General features: G+C 39.5%; 1 protein-coding gene across 1 annotated transcript; it reads right to left on the bottom strand.

Annotated features, from left to right (window-relative positions):
- Positions 1 to 1,803: 1,803 nt before the first annotated feature.
- Positions 1,804 to 12,391, bottom strand: parn (poly(A)-specific ribonuclease (deadenylation nuclease)). The gene is made up of 26 exons (XM_085276272.1): positions 12,277 to 12,391; positions 11,954 to 12,031; positions 11,777 to 11,856; positions 11,536 to 11,603; positions 10,337 to 10,418; positions 10,106 to 10,166; positions 8,571 to 8,739; positions 8,343 to 8,405; positions 8,212 to 8,250; positions 8,090 to 8,132; positions 7,925 to 8,005; positions 7,752 to 7,808; positions 7,436 to 7,513; positions 7,261 to 7,304; positions 7,121 to 7,163; positions 6,137 to 6,212; positions 5,937 to 6,047; positions 5,792 to 5,861; positions 5,637 to 5,692; positions 5,226 to 5,312; positions 5,064 to 5,138; positions 4,797 to 4,965; positions 4,547 to 4,671; positions 4,087 to 4,144; positions 3,850 to 4,004; positions 1,804 to 2,673 (listed from the first exon to the last, which is right to left on the bottom strand). Exons 1-26 carry the CDS (start codon positions 12,293 to 12,295, stop codon positions 2,627 to 2,629), a joined length of 2,034 nt encoding a protein of 677 aa, XP_085132398.1. The 5' UTR covers positions 12,296 to 12,391; the 3' UTR covers positions 1,804 to 2,626.
- Positions 12,392 to 16,655: the final 4,264 nt, after the last annotated feature.

Raw genomic sequence — 16,655 nt, forward strand, 5'->3', positions numbered from 1 at the left:
TAATCAAACCATGCACGTCTGAATTGCAGGTCCTACAGTACAAAGTTATGCTGCGATATTTCTTTGGAATATATCCACACGAATATTTAAGGGTTGAAAAAGGCTGGGCATCAGTGCATGACTGATCGAGGCCCTGCTCTGTGGATGTGTGTGAGAACCTCTATCAGGATGTAAAATTGTTTAATCAGTGTTGTATGTTCAAAATAATAGATCCCAGAATTAATACAGAACATGTAAGCGCCAATGCAGTTTCTTCATTTAACATTTGCAGGATTAAAGAAATGATTGTTTTAGAAGAAATCACAGCTAGAAAAATGACCCTGGTATCAATATAGGTATGGAAATGCAACTAATCACAAATATATCCATCCACTTTCTTCTGCTTAATCTGCTGTATGGTGACACGGCCCTTGAAAATGTGCACAAAATGAACTTTTTGTAGTATTCTCCAGTGAATTATCAGAAGATAAAACAGTCAGGATACCAGTGCTTGTTTGCGCTCTGTGCAGAGGTGCCGCTTCCCAACAGGAAAAGGCTTCTCACCAAAACAGTGGTGAGTGGATTAGCTAAAAACTATAAATATATTAATATAATGGGCTGCATAGTGTTTAGCACTGTTGCCTCACAGCAAAAGGGTCACTGGTTTGAATCGACCATTTGGCCTCTGTGTGTGTAGTTTGTTCTGAATGGTTGTCTGCCTCTGTGTTGGCAACAGATTGTCGAGCTGCTCAAGGTGTACTCCACCTCTCATCCTAAGGTAGCTCCACCGCTCTGAATTGCATAAATAGAACAGAATTCAATTCAATAAAACTTTATTGATCCTGAAGGTTGACCCCGAAGGAAATAGTTTTATTTTTATTTTTTTCCAATTCATGCATGGATATTACATATGACGCTATGTAAATGCAGCCAGTAGGGAAGAGGAACTTCCACCAGTATCACATTATTTCTTTTCTACACTTTGATGTTCAGCATTAATTAATTTAGCCAGCAGGGTAGTAATCTCTTTCATCAGGGTCAGATCATTTATGATGTTAAAAGGGACAGGATGGTCTCCCTGTGACTTTTTACCAAACGCCCCAACAAACAATCATGTCACAGACGTTACACTGCTGCGCTTTTAATTCCAGTCTAATATATTCCATGACGCTGATGTCCAACACTTTGGATATATAACTGATTTAACTGTGTTCTCAAACAGAGCTCAAATGTGTTTATTTACCCTTAAAAAAAACAAGTGGCACCTGTTCTTAAAAACCCAAAAGACAAATATTCAATACAGGGCCATGTACTTAAAGAATGAAGGCACAATTTTGTAAGGCTTTAACACATGTTCTGGAAAAAACAAAACAAGGAAAGAAAACAAACAAACAACCAACCCCTCAACTGATTCTGAAAGCCTCATGGGGTTTGAATGATTTTGCATTTTAAAGATCTGCAAGCTGGACAGATAACACAAGAATCGGGAATCAACACAACTCTCAAGTTTCCATTTAGGCTCCAGAATTTCCCATCTTCCCCCTCTGGGAGCAGTTTCAAGCCTTCCACCACCCCAGCATCCTCCTATAGGCTGCGGGGGTGTATACACAGAAATTGAGTGCAATATTTAACAACGTGGGAGGATCTTGAAGCCAAGTCACCAAATTAAATTCCTCTGCTATAATAAATAATTTCAGGCATGTTTTCCATTCAACAACATCAAAAATAATCAGAAGTAGTCAATTTAATCATGAGGAATGTTTAAAAAAAAAAAAAAAAAAAAAGTCTATTTAACAATTGTTTAAGAAAATGAGACAAAAACAATTAGTAAGAAACATTCTTTAATTTTTTCCCCCTTTTCCAAGGAAATATTCAAGGATTTTTAAACTTTCTCATACAAAAATGTATACGTCATTTTAACGCTTACACCTTTTGCATTAGAACATACTCAGACAGCTGAAGGTTGACACGGTTACAAAACATTCAACACAAAAAGGTAAAGAAAAATCATTTCTGTACAAGAGAAAAAAAAAAGGAAATACAAGCACCTCTCATTACTTTTTTAAAAATGGAAAAAATATTGGACTGCATTAAAATACTAAATAACCCTGACTTTGTAAACTATAGGACCTGTCAAGTGGTATATCTCACAATTTATGACTCACAGGGATACAAAGACGGGAGAAAAATGTACATGTCCCTCACATGCATAAACTCTCACACTCACAACTCACACTCACAAAAATAAGACTGACTACAGGTATCCGTCATTAAAACGTGTAAATGTTTCCAAAGTGACAACGTGGATGTGGTGGCAGATACCAGTCTGAACACATCAGAGAATAAATGAACAATAATTTCGATATTAAAGATCTGGTGGTACATCTGTGTGTGTTTACCCAGAGGAGTTGCCTGCTCCTCTGATGTAGGATCAAAATATGGCAGCTGCTGTTATGGCTTGTGTTCTCTGTCAGTAGTCCAGTTATGTAGCTTGGCTGGTAGCTATGGACACGGTATCCACAGCTGTTGGATGAACAAATGAATATAGTACTGTACGACCTTGAAGGAGAATATCCCAAGTGCTTAGGAAGAGAGACTGTGCAGGAGCCCAGTATGAGACAGCGGCCTCTACATGCTTCACCTCTCGCTACCAGACTTCTGGGACTTCGAACAGCGTTGGTGTAGATTCAGCACCTGCACAGGAGAGATGCACATTTTTCACATGACTGAAAAAACCCAACAACTTGCTCCCAGTGTCTACATTCACCAGGTCATATTAAAACAGTATATGATAAATGTACAGTTTTATTTTTTACCGTTAGTCCTCCCCTTCCTTAAACTGCCATGTAATCCCTTACTAACATCCTCAGGCTGTTGTGAACCCTTAGAGTCTCACCTAATTTCAGCTTTCACAAATGAGACTCCCAGCAACAAAGAAAAGAAAGAAAGAAAAAAACAAAACAAAAACAAACTATAGTCCAAGTATATTTGGTAACTATATTATTTCTATGAGATCAACTACAAGCAGATCTCCTTTGTCAAGTATTCCCTACCTGACTCCCACCATATTCCAGTTTCTCCCAATTCTCTGGAATGTCAAAAAGATGGCATAAAGGAACATAACACAAAAATACTGGCACCCTCAGTGCCATTTCTTGGCCTCCTGCAATATCAATTTCATAATCCTACGTCACCCAGTGTAAGTTATTGCATTCACAGGATTTTCAGAAAACTTGACCTCTGACCTTGAGGTCAAGGCCACTGGGATTCGAACTTGCCTGAGATTTTTTTTTTTTTAGTAGATACACCTATGGTCTCACTCTGAAACTCCTATTTTGCCCTGTTCAAGTTAACACACACACACACACACACACACACACACACACACACACACACACACACACACACACACACACACACACACACACACACACACACACACACACACGATATTTAGTTTGTCTTATTCTTATCTAGGATAAAAGAAGGGAGTAGTTAACTTAGGAAAGGGCACAGCTAAGCAGATTTTAGCTACACATCTTTATATTTGACAACACTACAAAGAGCCCAAAGCAGTGAGTCAGCCTGAATCTGACCTGGTCCTGTTTTTTACTTCCAGAACATCTAAATGTGACGATGAACCATTATTTAATAAATAAAGAAGAAAAAAAACAAAAAAAAAAACAACAAAAAACTAAAAACCACATGAGGAGAATCTTTGTTCCAGGCCTGCAAGTAGGTTAATGGACCGGTAATAAATCCGCTTGGCATCTTTCTTGGCCTTAAGACAACAATTCTGATGGCTAAAGATCCAAACGGGACACAAAAAAAAGAAGGTTAATGGACCGGTATCAAAAAACTAAAACGCACCTTCAGATTTCTTTTTCTTTTGACCCTTCCTCTTGTGTACTGTTGGAGTTTGTTGCCAAGGGACAGTCCCATCAGCGTCATTGCCTGGATTTGTACCCTCTGGGCTTTTCTCATCATCAGGGGCTGGACTTAGCCCAGGTGAATCTGATAGATCCCTGCAGAACACAGCAACCATAAGAGGCTTAAATCACAACAAACATGACAGTGTCAGCATAAATGATGGCTGCTTTTACTTACGTCGTCTTCAGCCATCCCTCGGATGTCTTACTCTCGACAGCTTTAGTATTTGCCGCATCTAGGAAACAGTGACAACAGTGCACAAGACCCAAGATTATAGTTCAGAGTATTCATTATCATTTAATGGGACACAGCGTGTGTGTAGAAAATGCATTAAGACAGAGCTTTTATTAGTATATGCACTCCCTCACTATTCACCATAAATATCTTTGGGAATAATGTCATCAAAGTCATTTGACATCTCTGCTTTGGAGCAGGTCAATATTAATAAAATTACACTAATCTAGCGCTAGAGTACCCAGGCTTGCTTAACTTTAACTCCTTGGCAGTGATTATCATTCACCATGCCACCTGCTCTCATCCTCTACTAAGTACTTTCCTAGGGGAATCCTGCTGCATACTACCAAACAGAGAAAAAACTAAACAAAAACAGTACAGATGAACACACGTATTCACACACCATCAGTTTTCATCTTCTTGGTGCCTGTGGTATCAGGATAAGAGTAGTGACTCCAGCCATCTGTAATTTGAGCATCATCAGCTCCCTGCTCTCCCTGCATGGGACTGATGCTTCGCTTCCTCATCCTACAACAGCAGAATATTTCATGTAAACACAACCTGTGAAAATCTGAAGAAAATACTACAGAAGAGAAAAATGGACAGAATTTCATCAGGAAATGTACAACGTGAAGCATTCATTGCACGAGTACCTGGAATATCCAAACCCAGAAGTGGTGGAGCAGGTGTAGTGAGGCTTCACCCAACTGTCTTCTCCCCATGTTTTGGTTGTCTGCTTCTCCTTTTCCTGCTGCTTTCCCTGGATGTACTCTGCATATGTCTGGATCTTGTAGCTCTCTGCATAGCGGCTGGTGTTCATAGCTGTGTTTAAATTAAAAAGAAAAAAAAAAAAAGCACAGTTTGAAACATTTATGAAAGACTATTTACTACTTTGTGATTAGCTAAAGCGTCACACTCACCTATCTGTACCTGGTCCGTCTGACTTAGGGACACAAAGGCAGACGTGTCATCTATCCATGAAACCTGGATGTTCCCTGAGTAGATAAAGAGCAGAGGGTAAATTATAAAGAATTGCTAATATCCGTTTAAAAGCAGAATTAATGGGCTAAATTGTGACATACCAAAGGCACTAAAGAGCTGGTAGAGGTCACTAGTCTTCCATTCTTTTGGGAAGGTGACGTACAGGACATGGTCTCTCTTGGGTTGCACTGTGCAAGAAGAAGGGAAGAAAGACAAACATGACGTGGACGAGCTGCAGTTTGAATTTGTACCAAGCATATTTTATGTTTGAAACTTAACTTTGTATTGTGTTAGGGTGAGTCTAACAATATTTAAGCTGTTTCAGTTTATTTTGGTTTAATACCGCCGCAGCTCTAAGAAATGCTCAAAATTTAACATTTGGTCTGTAAAAAAACCAAAACAAAAATAAAAAATAAAAAATAAAAAAAACACTTTGGAATTAGTGAGTCCAAACCAAGATAATATAATAGACCATTAGTGACAGTCATGTTGCGTTGCAGTACTTTACTCACAATCCGGTCCTGTGATGTTGAGGTAGGGTATATCTATAATCCTCATCAGAAAAAGCCTTAATAACAGAAAACAAGTATTAAAAAGGTTTTATTAAAATAAAAATGTAAATCAAAATAAAACACTTAAAGCAAATCAAATCTATGAAATCACTTACTTATTGAAGAAAGGCTCAATTAATTTGGAACGAGCTGAGATGTATGCTTTGGGCGGAGTCAAGAAAGAACCTGTAAAGGGAAACGCCAAGTTTAAAATCAAATATCTGAACTGAAACTTTCTGTGTGAAAAGAATCAGTGATTACCCAGATAATTGGCCATGGCGATGAAACAAAGGCCAGTGATGTAGGCATCATAACCCGCCTCATGGAGCTGCTCCTGGGCTGTGTCATAGCTGGGGAAGCCCTCTGCTGTTTCTGAGAACAGCAGCACAGAGACAAAAGTGTGTCAGCGGGGTTTCTGGACAGTCACTGCATTTCAGACAGAGTCTGCTTTATTTACTCACCAACTTGTGGTGACTTGAAGGGGCTCTCCTTCAGCTGCTTCTCCAACTCTGCCAGAGAAGTATTTGTGATCAACTCCTGAAATGTAAAAGAACGTGCAATTATCGCCCTGATCACTTATAATTTACAACAAATCACAAATGATATCTTCAGTTGATTGAGGGCTCTAGCCACTTGTACCATCACATTATAATTAGACCCAATTACAAAAACTGTCTTAATAAGCCCTACTTAAAATCATAATCAGCTTGTGGTCAAGTTTGTTGACACCAGAGAAATTAAGGCACGGGAGCTCTTAAAGTACTTACAGAGCAGCGGGAATTTACAGGTTGACACAGATTTAGTGGACACTAATCTCAAACAACCACATCACAGGGATGTGGGGGTGACATGTTTGATGTCAGAAGCTTTTTGTTTCCATTTGTATTTTGAGCTCTCTTGACTAACTGGATATCAGCAGAATTCTAACTGTGTAGGCAAACGTTATTATTAATGCTACTGTTACTACCAAAACTGCAGGTCAGCACAACAGCAATATAAATCATACTGGCACTTGTTTAGAGTTCGGGCAGGATAACCCAGAAATGTTGAAGGTGTCGCCACTCAGGACTTAGCAGGCAATGCAGCCATCATACTGGGTAACAGTGTTAACCTTTCAGGGAGACTGTTGCCCTTAGATGAAGACTTCAAAGTAACTGCCTACATCCAGGAAAAAAAAGTCTACATGAAGCAGAAGACGAATTGAATTTTGAACACTGTCCAATTAAGACTGAGTTTTAAAAATAGGAAATTGTAGCCTAGATATTGGCTGGCTGTAGCAGAAGGCCTGAAAAATGGGCCTCATGAGGGTAAGTCAGCAGTTCAGCTGATGGGTTCACAGATGGAAAGTAAACAAAACATAAATTAGTGTTACCCCACCCCCATCTTTTCAATACATCTTAGTGACCAACAGCGATCCACTAAAAGCACTTAAGCAAATGATTTACCTTAAATGGCTGAGTGGAAGCCATCAATTTGGTGTCTAGAAGTCTGCAAGTGAATAAATCAATCAATTAAAGCAAACAAATAAAAAAGTAATGCAAAACCCCTGCTGTAATGACAAAACCCCCAAATTTAACAACATTACCTTGGGAAGACGCACATTGTAACTTCTTTAAAGTCTTGAATATCCTTTAAAAAAAAAAAAAAAAAAAAAAAAGTACCACCTTAAATAATGCATACATCTCATACCAAGCTTGAAATTGCCATTTCTTGTACCGAAAATGCATTTTAGCTCCATATTTAAAATATGCAAAACATACCTCAGGCAGAGGGCAGTAAAACTGATGGATGGTGTGCATCACATCCAAGAGCATGTTGTGGCCGACAACCAGTTTACCCTGCAAGTCAGAAAGAGTGGTTCTGTAAATGTCACATTTATGGGCGCAAATTTAAAAATCTTCTAAAAAACAACAACAACAACAACAACAAAAAAACCCAAAAAAAAACAAAAAAGAAAAACGCAACACTATAAAAGAAATTCTTTAACAAACAAAACTTTGCTCACAAAATTGCATGTTGGTATAAAGCCTCAGTCTATATTTGTGTATAAATCTGTAAGTGAAAAACTAGACTTACAGACTTTGAGATGGCATGGATGACTCTGGAGAAACCAACAGCGTCATTTAGCTCCTCCTGTCAGGGGGAGGTGATTCAGTTCGGTTAGTTTTATAAATGCATAAAGCTACAACATGTTTTTCTGAATTTCATACAAGCTTGACAATTAGCACAAGAAACATTTGATAGCTTGCCTGCTCTTTCTCTAGTTTCTGCTGCTCCCTCCGCTTCCTCTCCTCCTCGTCAACTTTACTGATTTGTATGTATCGCTCCTTCTGCAAAGACACAAATATGTATTTTCAAATGTTCACAAAACAGCAAAAAGTGAAAAAACAGCTTCAAACAAAATATAAGCATACCTTTTCTGTTTCCACAGTTTCCACGTGCAGGCCCTTTGGAAACCTGTAGGAACAAGACAAATGTTAATCTTTAAGCCAAGCAAGACCGTCAGAGCAAAGACAGGGCTTTAAGCAACACTCACTTCCAGTTCAGCGTCTGGTATATCAGCTTTCGCTGAAATCTGGAAAGCAAAAGTAGAAATAAAATGAAATTTACATGGTGAAAACAAAAGTTTGGGTTAGATGCAGCTTTTCTAGAAGAGTGTCCAGTTACCCAGTGCATGGTTCCAGGTCCAAAGTCTTCTCAGAGTTAACCATGAGGGCCTCAACCTTCTCGCTGTAGTGGAAACAAAACAAAATGATTGTAGAGTATTCAAAAGCAAACAACGTTTCCTTTGTGGCTTCCTTGACCAATACACCACCAAGGACATCAACCAAAAGCTAAAACATGATCAAAGAACTCATTTGATGCTGTAAAGAAAACAACTGAAGCAGCACTTACACAACTTTGTTGATGAAATCTTTATGTTCCTCAGGTACATGTGAAGAGCCTTTGGAGGATGATGGGGAGATAAAGGATGGTGTCCCTACACCATTGGCATGCTGATTCCTCCTCTCCTCTGTCTGCTCTCTCAGCTGGGCTTCCTCTTCCTGATTTAGGTAGGGGATTCCTTTAAAATACCACAAAGCCTCGTTTTTAAACTTTGCAGTGACCTGGAGCTTATTGTGCAGCGTGTACAAACATGGAATGTGTATCCAGATGAGGTTTAATGCACGTAATATAATGCAACCGATTCATCCCAACTGCATTTGTGGAAGGCCAGGTAGCAGCAGTCACGCTATTGTGCACTGCTGGTCCACTGCTTGCCTGGGACGTGCAATGTTTGTTGACAAATCAGCCGTCTGTGCCAAACTAATTTGCACATTGAGATTAGATGAAATTGCAGGCGCACAATTGAGACAGAAAGAATGCAACGTGAAAATAGAGAGAGACCCACAGGTTGTTGATTAACATGATTCAAGCAGGGTTCACTGGGCGTAAATGGGGCATAGTTGTAATGTGTGGTTTGTGCTCTGGAGTGTGCGCTAAGCCACAAGAAAAAGTTTCAGCAATGGGCCACATTCACAATGTGCACACAAACATTTGTACCTGAATTTGTTCGTACTCGATGAATGAATTGAAGATGACCGCAGACCATACAGATAAACAGATGAAGATTTAGCAGTCTAAGAAAATGTACTCACTTCTTTCAAATGAGCACTGATTTTACTACAACATTGTTACAGCTTTCTAAAATAACCATAAACCAAAAGAAAAAAAAAAAAATGCTCAGAATTAAATACGATTCATACTATAAAGAATTCAACACAAATTCTTTGCTTCCTTTAACACGAAGCTCTGTAGCCCATCCCAAAAAACAAACCCCTGCTAACAACAGTAGCAGTGACAATGACGCCGTTGCAGTTTAACGTGCAGCCGGAGACTGTTTACACACAGCGAAGAGCAAAGAGGTGGAGCCGTTACCAAGACAGTGAGAAACCGTGTTTCTAGTGTCCAAAACAGCAGTGCTATTCCTGTAATCACCATTAAAACCTTTACTGGGAAGAAGCTAGTGGATGATGGTGCCCTGATGCATGTTTATTTTATGATTAATCTTATTACCATTTATTAAAAATGACTTCCATCAGTGCTGGGTGTCACCACTTATATAACTTTGTTTAATTAGTTTCTAGTATTCCACAGATGCCGAAGGATACAGATGTTTTTTGATAACTGCAGTGTTTCTCTTTGGAGACTGACCATCATCCGTCCTGTGAAAACTTATTTTAAAGCTGCACCTTTTCTGGCTTCCTTCTCAGACCCTTGTTTCAGTTTCTTCAGCTGGACGACTTCTGCCCTTTTTTCTACACTTTGCAGTACAGGCTTCTCTCTCCCTCTCGCGCAACTCAAAGTACACAGGCTTCCATTTATATTGTAAAAGCCTGCTGATGTAGAATGATTCTGATTCACTAACATACCCATTTTTTTGCACTCACCGTGACAGAACACCTTGTTGAAGTCAAATCCCTGACTGGCCAGGAAGTCGATACTGGAACTCTGAAATGACAAAATGTGTTTGTGTTAATACTGTTATTAAAGCTTTCTGCAGCTGAACCAGCATTTCATGAAGCACCATTTTTAAACCATCGAAATCTCTCTGAATCCAAAAGGTCATATCCCAGTTGCTTATTAAGAAGCAATTCAATAATGTGGGGAACAATACTCACTTGACAGATGAACTTTATGTCAGGAGATGTCCTGTTGAACGGTTTAGGGAATATATAAAAGTTAAAGGGCTTTGTGATGTACCTGCAGAGCAAGGAAATGGGGAGGAGAAATAATTTAAGTTCCTGGGAGTTTATTGCAATAACCTGCAGAAATATATATGGTTCAAGCACTATACATCTTTTAAGCACCACAGGGAGACTGGGCCCCAGTTATATATTGCTACAATGTCTTGCATTACTGACAAATATTTTGCAAGGTATACAGACACACACATACACAAAAATTACAGTGTCTTCAGAACCTGGATTTAACATTATCTCACATGCACAAATGCACAGAGAATTGGTTTAAACTGTATGCATCACAAAAGTAAACCAAACAATGGCTCAAAGATAGATTTTTGGACCAAAGGCCAAAATAGGACATCAACCTCCTTGTAAGTAGAAATAAATAAGGAAAACTAGGAATAGCATACATTAACGAATTAATAAAAAAATGCCTGCACCCATGTCAATCTATGAGATTCTGGCTACACTCTGCAAGTAGTTGATGTGAATACTCGCTTATGCAATCAGCAACTGGCATTGGCCAGTTTCCCTGATTTATCATGGTTATTCTCTGTATTACCACAAAGAGAAGCTGGTCACGCAACAGCAGACTGGCTTCATCTTTTATTGCCATATTGATGCACCAGAGTTGTTTTGAAGACAACACCTGACTGAGTGGTCACAGGCCTGGTCCCCACCTTTAAAGTAACCATATCAAAAGCGACAAGCCTAATATTACTGGACACAGTTGCTCTAATTTTGGCCTCCAACCACCTCTTTCCCTAAACAGATTATGATAATGTGTCTAGAAATTGCACTGTCCCAGACCCTCATTTGAAATGGTACAAGGCAATGGGCATGTAGTAAGCCTGGAGGCTTTTGGGCCTAATTGTGGGCAGTGATCCATTTCATAATCCGGCTTTAAGTGTGAGAATGCCCAAGGAGGAGAATATCAGTAGATAAGTCTGAATCTAAAACAGTATGCCTACACTTGACCAGAGGCCATCTGTGGTTTATGCATTATGGTGCACTTCAATGTAAAGGACCAGACCCCAGCAAACTAATGGGAGTCCAGTAGCTGATTAGTTATTTTTGTGTTTCACCAATTAGAATAACACATTTACTGTATTCAACAAACAGACACCACTCACTTTGACTTTGCCTGGTCGTACTTAAAGGTACACAAACCAAACTGGAACAAGAGGAAGTCCATGGAATGCTGCAGGCATGGAGAGAAACACATGTTAACACGTTCAAACGATAAACGGAAAAGTGAAAGTGTTCAAGCTACTGCAGGACCATAAAAGAAGTAGAGGTTCCAACTAGAATTGTGTGTATGGAGGTTGCAGTATTATTTAATATGCATAAACTGCGTTTCTCAACGTTGCTAACCTTTTTAAGCTTCGTGTATCGCTCTTCCGGTGTGTCCAGTCCATTGGTTAGTGCACTGACATTAGGACCGTCGCTTATCCCTTTAAAATAAACAATAAAAAAAAAAAAAAAGTCAGTTTCCACATATAATGCTGGGGACTTCAATACCAACGTCTGCTACAGCTCTGACACGGATACCTGAAAATTCCCCATCGATGGCAAGGAAGTCAGCCTCTTCTATCGCGCTGTACACAGTGTTTAAGCAGTCTTTATAATCTGAGAGAAGGAAACAGTCAGTCAGTATCAGAATGCTAGCGCAATGCTAGCCAGCAGTTGAACACACTGCAGCTATCAAGCTAGCTGGGTAGCTCGCTCGCAGGCAGCACTCACGCTGGGATGTTCATTTTCAGTCTGCTCAGTACTGAATATCTGTCATACCACTAGTCTATTTCATCCTATCGTGAAATGTATGGTGAGACAAAAAGTCCGTAAATCGCTGAAAACGGTGTCTGGCTACTTACTTTTCCGTGTAACCTCCATCCCTACACAATGACTGGACCCGGCTGACAGCTACGGTTAGCTAGCCTTCGTCAACTGGCTTTTAACCCGTTTGACATACACTTCCGGCGGCGGTGCCGCAGCACGAAGTAACGCTGTCGCGGTCATGCATCTTTGTAGCTTTTGAGCTGAAAGAGATTTAATTGACAATTATAAAAGGACAATATTTAAAATAAATGTTCCATTTTTTTCATGAAACCTTTGGGGCATGTTTATAGAGTAACACTTAAAATACGATTTTGCAATTTATTGCAGCTATCCAGTTATTTTCCTTAATTTTAACGCTGTTGACATTTCCGTTTAAAATTCCATTTCTTTTTCATTTTTAATATTTTTCTCTAAAGTTGAAATAGATTTTTCACATAAAAAAAAAATCCTACCAGAAGGAAATCTCTACAAAAACGACAGCCATCTTGAAACGCCTGCAGCTATTTCTCTGGGCAGTTCTCTAGGATTTCTGAGGGTCTTTCAAATGTTTTTTTGGAGAAATTGGCCGCTTTTTCACAAATTTCAGTCCATTTGCAGAGGAATGTTTTGTCTGTCACTTAACACTTACCTATAGATCATTCAAGTATAAAATGCCATCTCACAATGGGTCTCGTGGAGTGATGAATCAAATGAGGTTTGAAATGTTTGGTTGAAATTATTGTCAGCAGAGCAGATCAGGAGAGAGGTATCACAGTGAAGGTCTACAGCCATTTGTAAAACACAGTGGAGGGTCTGTCATGGTTTGGAGCAGCATTTCAGTCGGTGGTATTGGAGATTTGTCAAAATAAATGGAACTATAGGTCGAAATCAACAGATTTTGATCCATAATGCAATACCATCATTGTTATCAGCATGACAATGATCCCAAACACACTGCCAATGAATTAAAAGCATACCGGGGTAGAAAAGCAGACAATAGATACGATCAGTCATGGACTGGCCTCCCCAGACCTCAACATCGTAACTTCGGTCGTTGCTGTGCTTTTTTTGGAAGTCGAATTTCCCAGAGGAACCCACCCGAGGGATTAATAAAGTTCTATCTTATCTTATCTTATCATTGAAGCAGCATGGGATCATTTTTACAGAGAAGAGAACAAATGGCAGCAAAAATCCAAAGAAATGTCTAAGGCAGTTCAAACTTGTTAGAAGTTTGTACTGTACTCCCATGTATGTTTGTATGCCTTCATCCACCCACTTTCCATTTTCTAGCAAAATATAAAGAAAAGGGAGTTGCTCAAGACTTTTGCACAGTATTGTAGCTCTTTTCAGTCATCTCTTTTATTCTTGCCTACTGCGTCATTGTGATCATTATTTGTCATTTCTGGCTTGTTTCGAGGTACAATCTTGATTCGACCTCCTCTTTCGCCATTTTGCACCCATGATACTTACACTTATCAGTGGTAAACATTACCATCCTTACAGTTTTCATGTGTAAAACATACCACACATTCTTCCTCTTCATATTCTTCACAGTGACAGAATTCATCTCAAACACTGAACAAAAACCATTAACTCTGCGTACACCTGTCAAGCTGTACAAATGGTGCCTTGTAGGAGGCTGTGTTTTGTGGATCTTATACTCCAGATCTTGACTGATTTGTAACTGTCAGTTCCAGATGTGTTGTAAAGTGGTGACTCAATTCAATCTGGCAGTGTGTCTGCCACTGATTTTCTTAGAGCTGGAACAGCTTCTGCAATTATCATATGCATTTGTCAAAGGAATATATATATAAAAAAAATCTTTGTCAATAGAAAATGTCTTCCCAGTGGAAGAAGCAAGGGGTGACGTGTTTTCTCCATTGAAATGCAAAGATGACATTTCAAAAAATAGGGACAGGAAGGTTTTCCTTTTCATACTTTTTTATAAAGGAAAGGGAAAAGAAAAGCTTCTGCTTGTATGTATTTTCTCAGGGGGTGTAAAGCTGCAGAATTACATTTTTTTTACTTCTCAGATTCAAATGTGAAATGCCACATCCTTTCTAGTTGTCACACTGAAAGCATTTTATGCTAAGTAGAAATGTAAAAAGTTTGTTTTGTTTTTATTCTTAGAGTTTTACTATGTGTTAGGATCGAGACAGAATGTATGCATTGCTACAAAAGGAGGATTAAATAATAATAATAGTATGAACAGATCTCACACCAGAACAAACAAAGGGAAATGCAGCAGCAAACCAACTGTTGGGATGACTCACAAAGAAAAACAAATTAGAGCACAGTCCGACATGATGACAAATGCTTACATAAGAGATGAATGACAAGTCATATTAAACAGATTTAATTAAATATGGTTAATGAGTGGAAGTGATAGAGTGTGGGGGAGGGTGTGGGAAGGGTGTGGGGGTGTGTGCATTAACCTTCAGCTGAATCACGACTAATCTGAGGAAGCCCTGATTTTTAAATGACCTTTAAGGTGTCGCTTCACATTTGCTGCCGTTCTCTTTTTCCTCCTATACACTCAGTGAGAGATCTGTGCGCTTCTCAAAAACAGCAAGGATGCTTGATTATTCTCCAGCTCGAAAAAGGAAAAATCTTTGTCTGCTAAATGTGAAAAGAAAAGTCACCTGTAATAGCTGAGCAACACCTGAACGAGTCGCAACGTTTCCATGACAAATATAAATTTTGTAACTTGATTCATTTCAGGAAACTCATTTCCCTGAAGGATGTTTGCTCTTGTAATATTGAGAACACGTCGAGTTTGAGCAAAGATTTTGGCTTTAAAAGGGAAACGTTTTTGCTGACATGGTGACAGTACCCTCACATATGTAATACTGAAAGAGTTGCATTATTGGCAGCAAACACATGTCACATCAAGGTTTGTTGTAGTGCCGGTGATCTCAGCATTAGCTTCTGACAGGCCAACAATTCAAACAACTCTCATCATATGGATAGATTATAACTTAACTATGAAATTACATGCTACCCTTATGTCTGTGGATGTTTGTGTTGCAGTGATCAGGTTTAGTGATTCAAGACTTGAGTGTCAGCTACTAAAGAAATAATCTTTAAATTATGTTATTGTTACCTGTAAAACAGTTTTAGGAATAAAAACTTTATACTTCAAATCTCTTTCAGTGCAAATTGACTGCTTTGCAACATCTCATGAGTTTCTCTCTCCTTTTATCTTCTTTTTCCCTCCTTGGGTGATTCCTGTCCATTGTATTCCCATCATTTAACAGCTTTTCATTTGTTGTCTTTTGTACACTGATCAGGTATAAAATTAAGTGCACTGACAGATGACAGGTAAAGTGAATAACACTGATTATCTCTTCATCGTGGCATCTGTTAGTGGGTGGGATATATTAGGGAACAAGTCAACATTTTGTCTTCAAAGTTGGTGTTAGAAGCAAGAAAATGGGCGAGCATAAGGACCGAAGCAAGTTGGATAAGGGCTAAACTGTGATGACTGGGTGAGAGCATTTCCAAAACTGCAGCTCCTGTGAGGTGTTCCCAGTCTGCAGTGGTGAGTGTCTATCGAAAATGATCCAAATAAGAAACAGTAGCGAATGAGCGACAAGGTCTTGGGTGGCCAAAGGCTCATTGATGCACTTGGAGAGTCATGGTTTTTCCTGTGTGGTCTGATCCAACAGGCAAACGATTGTAGTTTAAACTGTAGATAAAGTTAATGCTGGTTCTAATAGTCAGGTGTCACATTACAGAACGCATTGCAGTTTGGTGTGTATGGGGCTGCATAGCTGCAGACCAGTGAGGGATCCCATGTGGATCCCTGTCCACCGCCTAAAGCACCAACAATGGGCACGCAAACATCAGAAGTGGACCACGAATCATGTTTTCTTCTACATCACATGGGTGACCGGGTTTCATGTATAACACTTACATGGAGGAACACCTGGCACCAAGCTGCACTATGGGAAGAAGGCAAGCTGGTAGAGGCAGGGAAAACCTGAGAAAAAACAGTGAACCTCCACAGGAGTCCTGCAGGTGGAACTAATTATGTGGATGTTACTTGAACTAGCTACCTGGACTAGCTACCTATAAGCAATGTTGCAGACCATATACACCTGTTCATGGTATTCCCTGATGGGTGCGGCCTCGTTCAGCAGGATAATGCAACCTGCCACAAAGTAAAAATGGTTTAAGAAATTTTTGAGGGTGCACAACAACAAGTGTGAGATATTGGCCTCCAAATTCCCCAAGTCGCAATCCAGTGTAGCATCTATGGGGGATGTGCTGGACAAACCGCAAAGTCCGATCCATGGAGGCCCCACCTCACAACTTACACTTTCCCGTAGCGCTTAAAATATCTGTTGCTAACATCTTGGTGCCAGATACTACAGCACAACTTCAGGGGTCTAGTGGAGTCCATGTCTTGATGGGTCAGGGCTGCTTTGGTAGC

The sequence above is a fragment of the Mchenga conophoros genome, linkage group LG6 (assembly GCF_057382185.1).
Source record: "Mchenga conophoros isolate Kocher_MC1m ecotype Shallow Benthic linkage group LG6, M_conophoros_male_GT1.1, whole genome shotgun sequence".
Classification (NCBI taxonomy): Eukaryota; Metazoa; Chordata; class Actinopteri; order Cichliformes; family Cichlidae; genus Mchenga; species Mchenga conophoros.

Excerpts from the sequence above, each read along its gene's own strand:
- parn (XM_085276272.1), bottom strand. Across the intron at positions 10,167-10,336 it reads ACATAAAGTTCATCTGTCAA|AGTTCCAGTATCGACTTCCT; the intron begins GTGAGTATTGTT and ends TTGTCATTTCAG. Across the intron at positions 5,693-5,791 it reads ATTGAGCCTTTCTTCAATAA|GCTTTTTCTGATGAGGATTA; the intron begins GTAAGTGATTTC and ends TCTGTTATTAAG.